The following is a 7,618-nucleotide window of genomic DNA, read 5'->3' as shown; positions in this document are numbered from 1 at the left end:
TTGAAGTGAAATGATTTTTTTATTGAATTTTACTAGCACGGCTTTACTCCTTTCACAGCGTTGCCTTGTTGACAGCAACACATTTACATTTCTCTACTCCAGTTACAGCGGAGTGTCTAGTTGTTCTTAGCATTATATAGAGGCAACGAATCAAAAGGGGAGATTTTTCTTTTTATTGATTTTTAGTTGCTTTCCCCTTTAAAACAAGGACTTCAACAGCTCCGTGTGTGTGTGTGTTTTTAAATCAGGCAAAGCAAACGAAAGCCTTTGTTCGGCGAAATTTGGAATATCATCCAAAAATGACTTATGATGGAATAATGTTTAGACATCTGATTAGCAGTGATTAGCAGTCAAGCGGCACACGCGGGGACATGCTGCTGCTTCGAATCTGCTTCTCCCCCAATTCTTGACTCGGAGGAAATAAAAGTGAAACGGAAATCAATCATTCAGCAAATGCATTGCGTGCCTGACGTTGTTCCACCCGCGACTGACACGCACACGCTTGAATGATGTGGCATTGAAAAATGAACTGGCGAAACCCCGGCTCTTATCAAAAGCGAACACCAACCCTCTTGGACAACTCAGGAAAAACAAAATGTGAAAGAATAATTAGAACGAAACATTTCGGAACGATGATTAAACAACGAACGACACGGCACTAAGAAACCGTCACAGTCAAATATTCTTATTTTGAGTGTGTGTGTTCTCTTTTTTTAGTAAATATAATTACGTCTTTTACGTGGGCCTGCTATAAAGCGGCGGACTTGAAGTTCGCGTGCCCTTGTATTCTTCCTCCCTTTGCTTCTTACACACTAAACTCTTACGCTCACACGGTCCGGATGCTTATCGTTACACACCCCGATATACTTGCTGCTGCCCCGTCAGCTTGGGGAACAGATTGGGCAGAAAGTTGGCCAACGGACCCTGCCCAACAGGGAGCCCAGCGAACGATCCACTAATGCTAAACGAAAGCGGCCCAGATGCGGACGAGCTTGCCGAAGAGCTGCTAGACGATGCACCGCCACCGCCAGCACCTGACGAAGCGCCACTAGTAGCTCCGCTGAAGCCACCGTTAGCTCCTTGGTTAAACGAAGACGACTGGCTGGAGGACGAAGAACCCGTCAACCCGCCCGGTCCAGTGAACGTGTTGGACATGGTGTTACTGTGCGAGCCCGACACCGAACCGTCCTTGTTCGTCTGCAAGCTCTGGCTGGACGCAGTGTTCTTGTTACCCTGCACCCCGTTCTCGAAGAACGTTTCCGAGTTGGTCTGCGCATTGCTGGACGATTGGCCGAACTGGTTCTGCACGACCGAGGACGAGCCCGCATTGGCCTGCTCCTTGTACTTATCCTTCTCCCGGATCGACATCGTGTTCGCGTTCGAGTTGGACAGCTGCAGGTTGCCGTTCTTGTCAAAGTTTGCCGACTGGCTGTTGGCCTGATTCTGGCTGCCGGAACCGTGCGCCGTCTGGAAGCTTTGCTGCTGCGTGTTGGCCGCGCTCAGCTGCCCGGACGACCCATCGACCGCCACATTGCCCGACGTGCTGCCGGCCGCATTCTGGTTGAAGATTCCGTGCTGGTTTTGGACGGTTTGCGACTGGCTGTTGGATCCGCTGCTCTGCTCGAACCCGTTCGCCACGTTCTGCGATTGACTGTGGGAGCCGGCATTCGAGCCAATGGCTGCTGGTGGACGCACTTGCGGGGGAGCTGTTGGGCGCGGTTTGTAGTTGGCGAAACGGTCCTCATCCTCATCCTCCGGGAAGAAGATAGCATCGGAGTTACGGCGCACCCGGCCGGCTGGCGGAGGCGTTACACCGAGCGTTTCGTACGTCCAGTACATGCCGTCCTGTCCAAGGTTTTGTAGATTCAGCTCAGGTGTTTTCGTATCCTGGGGTGTTGGCGGATTCTGGGGCGGTGACGGCGGTTGTGGTTGGGGTGGATTATTTGGAGCTTGCTGTGGGAACTGCGGCGACTGCTGTGTCGGTTGCTGCGGCCGTGGAGGTCTTCCCGGGGCGAAGAAGTTCGGGAAACCGGCGCCCTGCTGCTGGCCCGCATTCAGCGCACCCTGCGCAATGGTGCCGGCCGAGTTGACGGCCGTATTTACCAGGCCACCGATTTGGTTGAATAAATTAGGGAAAAACTGTCGCTTGGCGCGTGGCTTCGGCTCTTCGAACTCTCCGCGTATGTCAATGTCATACACGGGGTTCTTTTCGTCCTCCTCGCCCTCCGGTGGGACGCTCTCTTTCGGGGCCGGTGGTGGCGGTGGTACCGGTGGAGGATTGCCTGCTGGTGGTGGGGGCGGTGGTGGAGGAGGTGGTGGTGCTACCGGAGGAACATTGTTCGATGACCAGTTATTGTCCGATGGTGGTGATGGTGGGGGAGGTGGTGGAGGTGCCACTGGAGGAAGATTGTTGCCGCTGGACGGTGGTGGAGGTGGCGGAGGTGCCACTGGAGGTGGTGGTGGAGGAGCTACTGGTGGAACCTTGTTATCGGATGGCGGGACAGGATTCACTCGTGGTGGATTAGGATCAACTGCTGGTGGTGGTGGAGTTGGCTGCGGTGCCGGTGGAATTACTGGAAGTCCTGCCGGTGGTTGGGTCGGAGGGACTGGCTTTACTGGCTTAGTGGGAGCACCAGGTGCCGTTGGTTGATATCCACCTTGATGTGGCCAATCTCCATGCTGCGGACGACCACCTTGGGACCAATCGCCACCGTGCGGCTTCTTATTATCCTGGAATCCGTTTGGTGGAGGACCATGATGATGATGATCATGACCATGACCATAATCATGTCCATGACCATGACCATGACCATGACCATGATCGTGATCATGATGTCCTGGAGGAAATCCACCAGGCTGACCGGGAGGAAATCCACCGTGTTGACCGGGTGGCACAAACCCAAACGAACCAGATGCACCTGGCAATCCAAACTGTCCGAAGTTGCCAGAATACGCACCGGTACCCACTGCTCCTCCACTGCCAGGCATGAACATTCCGGGCAAAAATCCAAATCCGGCACCGAACGGCCGCGACACGGCATTGAACGTTTGCCCGATCTGTTTGTTAACGCTATCAAACACAGCGGCCGTATTCTTAGTCACCACCTCAAACAGGTTGGGCTGTGCGCCTAACCCATACTGCTGCTGCTGCGTGCTGTAGTATGGGTTGTATCCAAAACCGGCTCCAACGCCCGCTAGCGCTCCCTGCTGCCCCTGTCTGTATCCGTAGCCGCGCGCCTGATCTTCATCCAGCCCGCCGTTATCTTGCTGTCCGTAACGACGTTGACCGTTAGCACCTACAAGCGGAGTGGAGAAAACAGACGCACGCAAATTAATACACAAACCGCCCAGCAGAAGAGTGTCGTCTTTTTTGTTATAAGCCGTGAACTTTGTTGCGCATCTAGAACATTTCAGGTGCACCTAGAGCACACGCAATCACCGAAAAATGGCACACGTACCTGGATATTCGGTCGAGAGCAGTAACAACGCACACAAAACAACCGTACGTAGCATCATCGTGGATGAAGTGATGTCTGTGAAGCAAAGTGTATCATTTAGCACTGATATTAACACCTAGTTTTGGGGAACAGTTTTGCCTAAAAGAGCGCTACACACCACACCGCAGACGACGGCGACGACACCGCTGAAGAGAATTCACTCTGTCCGGAAGACGGTACCACGCAGAACTGATCACCTCTGCTAGATATCAACATCGCGCAGGTTTGTCCAAATCATCATCACCCTCCGCAGCCATGGGACGAGAGCGAGAACTGGTTTTTTCCCTGCCCCATAATGCCAGTGCCGTCCTCAGCGGCGGTTCTTCGACATTGAAATCAACAAAACAGCTCTCGGAACATTGATTTCGCATCGGTGTAGCACGCGCCAGGCGGAAGCGAGGCGCGAGACGTGTGCGTATGTCTTCTGTGTCTTCGGTGTCTTCGCCGTACCCCGCCAAAGGTGCGCAAAGAACTGGTTTCGCTTTTCGCGTTGTCTTCGCGCGTGTGCGCTCGCTCTCCTCACGGACACGAGCACCACACTGTAGCGCCAAGGTTTCGATGACGCAGCCCCGGCGATCGGCGATCACTGCCGAGCGCGGTTACGGTTGTTTCGTGTGACAGGTTGTGGCTCTACAAGCGGATCTGTAGTTGTGTGAGTTTGCGTGCTACCGACCCCAAAACAACGACGTCGACGACGATAACGAATTGCGATGGGGGCCAACCCCAGGTATCGACGGGGGGAATCCCAAGGCATCCGTCGGTCCGGCAAGGTTTTGCAATGCCAAGGCAGCGCCGCTACACCTCGCATTATAGTAACGGTCTCCCAACGAAGCAGCGCAAACGTTTGTCACCCGCGGGAAGGAAGCGATTGGCGACACCATTGGAACCATTTTGGAATCAACATTTCTTGATTGGATATCGCCGGGATGTTGGACTGGAAAAGCCCCACAACGTCACAAAGGGGAAAGCGAATTTTAGGAGGCGAGCAGCAAAAGAACCTGAATGTCTGCAAAAGCAAAAAGAAGTAAAAGTCAGCGACCCGTTTGACAGGATCTAGCAGATATGGTAAAATCCCAATTAGATCACTTGGTGTTTACCCGACCTCTCTACGCATAGGCCTGTTAGCGTAGTAGAGCAGGATGGCACTGAAGGTACTCGAACGGGGAATTCCCACCGTGTTCCAACTCCACGAAACTTACTCACCCAAGTGTATTACACAATCGCACGCTGTGGATGTTAGCTGGAGCTAGTAGAAACGTGAACCACTGCTCTCGTAAAAACCAGTACTCTTTCATTGGGATCTTCGCCGCTTATCACCATGGGGTCAGGCTTTGCTCTCTCTCTCCCGCGTGGAGGGGAGAGCCAATCTCAACAATTACGATGTGTGTACTTGCAGCTTTGCTTGCGGCTCAGTACACGATCGTAACTCGAGCCTGAAGCTGAGAACTGTGATCCGAAAGATGGACCACAAGCTAGTGAAATGTGTAGTGGCCGTGACAATCCTTTCCGCCGTGGCGCTAGTGTCCGGACGGCCCACTTCCAGCGATGCCATCTACTTCCCGCCGGACGACCACGAGGAGCACTCGATGCCGGTGTTTGAACAGTCGGCCGTCTCCAACACGGGCTCGCAGACGGTCGTCGGCAAGGATGGCAGTGTGCAGCAGCAAACGTTCGGCAGCAGCCAGTCGGCCAACATTGCGTCCGACCTGAGCAGCGGACAGCTGAGCGCAACCAACACGCAGCAGCAATCGTTCCAGTCCGGTGACAAGTACCAGAGCCAAAATGCAGCCCAAGGTCAGTCGGCCGCGTTCGACAAGGAGAAGCAGGCGCTGGCCAATGCCAACACCAACACGAACGTAGTGCGAGAGGGAGCGAATGTGCGGGAGCAAACGTCCGGTGGGGCGGGCTCATCGATCAAGACGGCACAGGGCAGCCAGGCCAGCCAGGCCCAGACGAACTCGGAATCGTTCAAGGAGCCGGGCAAGGAGGGAAGCCGCACGACCGGATCGGCCCAGAGCCAACAGATTGGGATGGATGGGACGGGGTCAACGTCCAACGCGAATACCGGATCGGAGAAGATCGTACTAGCGGACGGGACGGTCATCACCAAGTCGTTCGGATCGTCATCAAGCTTTCAGGTTAGCGGCAACACGAAAGCGTCCTCGATGGCGCAAACATTTTCGCAGTCGTTCGGTGGATAAGCGTGCAGTTCCTCTCAATGTTGCTCTATGTCTAGGTTTATAGCTCTGTAATAAAGACGTGATTGTTAAGTGCAAGTTAAATGGTGCTTTATTTTTGGGGCACAGTCGTCAATTTGAGGAGTGCGATTATCAGCCAAGGTCTACTGCAAGGGTGATAGAGCATGAACAAGAAATGAGGTCGGGAATAACCAACCAAAACAACGTTCGACGCACGTCCAGGTCGCCCGTATGGATGCGATTAAAGCGTCCTCACAAGGTTATCGTTAGCGAGCGTTACTGTGTGTGGGTAATTCTTCGCACCGCGTGTGTACAGTAATATTTATTTTTATTTACGCTTGACAATCGGATTGTTCGATCCGGATTCCGTCTTCGTTGGTGAGAGTTTTTATACCCAGAAAACATATTGTTACATTCTGGATGATTTGTGGTGCCGAAAGCCTGATCGATCGGGTATCGTGGAGACTCCGCTGCCTGAATAAACAAAAAAATCCGTGTGGTTCCCATTTAATACAGCCAAACAACAGTGCTCCCAGTGGGTCACATGGAGTTAATCCACCTTCCAGTAGCAGCGACGCTAGAGGGTAGTTTTTTTGTTGTTTTGTTTTAGTATTGGAAACTCTTCCTCTCCCTCATTTCGGAGCTCGTTTGTGGTTGCTCCGCTCAGCTGTCAGTTTAATCCTACTTCAAATTCGTGGGAGGGCGGAGAACCTTGGAAGTAAGACACACATCCTCTTCAAGAGACGGTGGGTTGAGTGTCACGAAGCAGCATCTTTCCCCGACAAATCATGATGATGGAAATCGTTTATAACTGTTTCACTGTTGGCACGGGATGGTGCTGCTGTCAGTATTTCCGAGGTCACGATTAGCCAGTTGACGTTTCGTTGACAAACGTCCCCTGCCCGTGCCCGTAGCGCCCGCGTACCATGGCAATTGAAGTCATTATTCCCCGGCTTCGATTACGATCCTTCCGAGCTGAAGAATCCGGTGTAGTACAGAGTTTAAACAAGATTTGGTTTAACCTTCCCCCGAAAGCGAAGAAAAAAGTCCATCTTGAACCACTGTCGACAGCTCGGTTGACGCGCACACTGCTTTTCCGTACAGATGACAAGCCATCGACCATCTTCAGTGCGTCTCATTGTTTGTGGAGTGTTTGCCAAAGGGGTGCTTCGATGTGTTGAGTGCGGCTGCGGTCTCATCATCGCACATTTTAGAAGCTAATCCGCTCCCGACAAGTGGTGTACAGACCCGGTCTATGCCGCGACGGTTGCTATCCTTTCGTTTGAAGATTGAAGATCCTTCTAATTATGTACGCGCCTACGGGTGGAAAAGGAATCATTGTGAATGAGTTTTTCCGGGAATGGATGGCGAGATTTAGCCTGTGAGTGATGATGGGTGAGATAATTTATCAACAAGTTAAATAATTTTAGAAACACGCGAGGCCTACGCGTGCTTGCTGGGAGAAGACATGGTTACGCGTGATTAAAGGCGTTGACTTCATTACCCTTTCATTGTGCAGTAATGCTTTTCATTTCATTTCTCCTTTGGGACGGTCGCTTTTCTTTTGTCACTGTTAATTGTTATTGTAACTAATGGTGATGGCTTTTTACTTATTTTCATAGAAGATTTTCATAGAATTTGGCAGTTACTTCTTTGTTCTTTGAAGAAATTCGCTTTGTAAAGTGTTAAGCATGTTTTGTTTCTCCTCTAAAGCTATCTTTTTGGTTATTTATTGTTTTTGTTATTGCTTTTTTGTATTTACTTAATTGTTAGTCGAAAGTATCATTTAAAAATTATGTATAATTTTGTCATTTTACAATGTTGAGGGTTCTCTCTTTTCGTCAATATTTCTTTACACAGTTTCAAACTCTATTCCATGCTTTTTGTTATATTTGCTAGATTAGGCCTGATTTCGTTCATTGC

The 7,618-nt window shown here is 51.4% G+C and overlaps 1 protein-coding gene across 1 annotated transcript; it reads right to left on the bottom strand.

Moving 5' to 3' along the window:
* Positions 1-659: 659 nt before the first annotated feature.
* LOC120957805 (trithorax group protein osa-like) lies at positions 660-4,582 on the bottom strand. The gene is made up of 3 exons (XM_040380169.2): positions 3,616-4,582; positions 3,459-3,533; positions 660-3,296 (listed from the first exon to the last, which is right to left on the bottom strand). Exons 2-3 carry the CDS (start codon positions 3,514-3,516, stop codon positions 850-852), a joined length of 2,505 nt encoding a protein of 834 aa, XP_040236103.2. The 5' UTR covers positions 3,517-3,533; positions 3,616-4,582; the 3' UTR covers positions 660-849.
* Positions 4,583-7,618: the final 3,036 nt, after the last annotated feature.

Source organism: Anopheles coluzzii, chromosome 3 (assembly GCF_943734685.1).
Source record: "Anopheles coluzzii chromosome 3, AcolN3, whole genome shotgun sequence".
Lineage (NCBI taxonomy): Eukaryota > Metazoa > Arthropoda > Insecta > Diptera > Culicidae > Anopheles > Anopheles coluzzii.
Note: the sequence above shows the minus strand (reverse complement) of the source record. Positions and strands in the feature narration are given on the sequence as shown.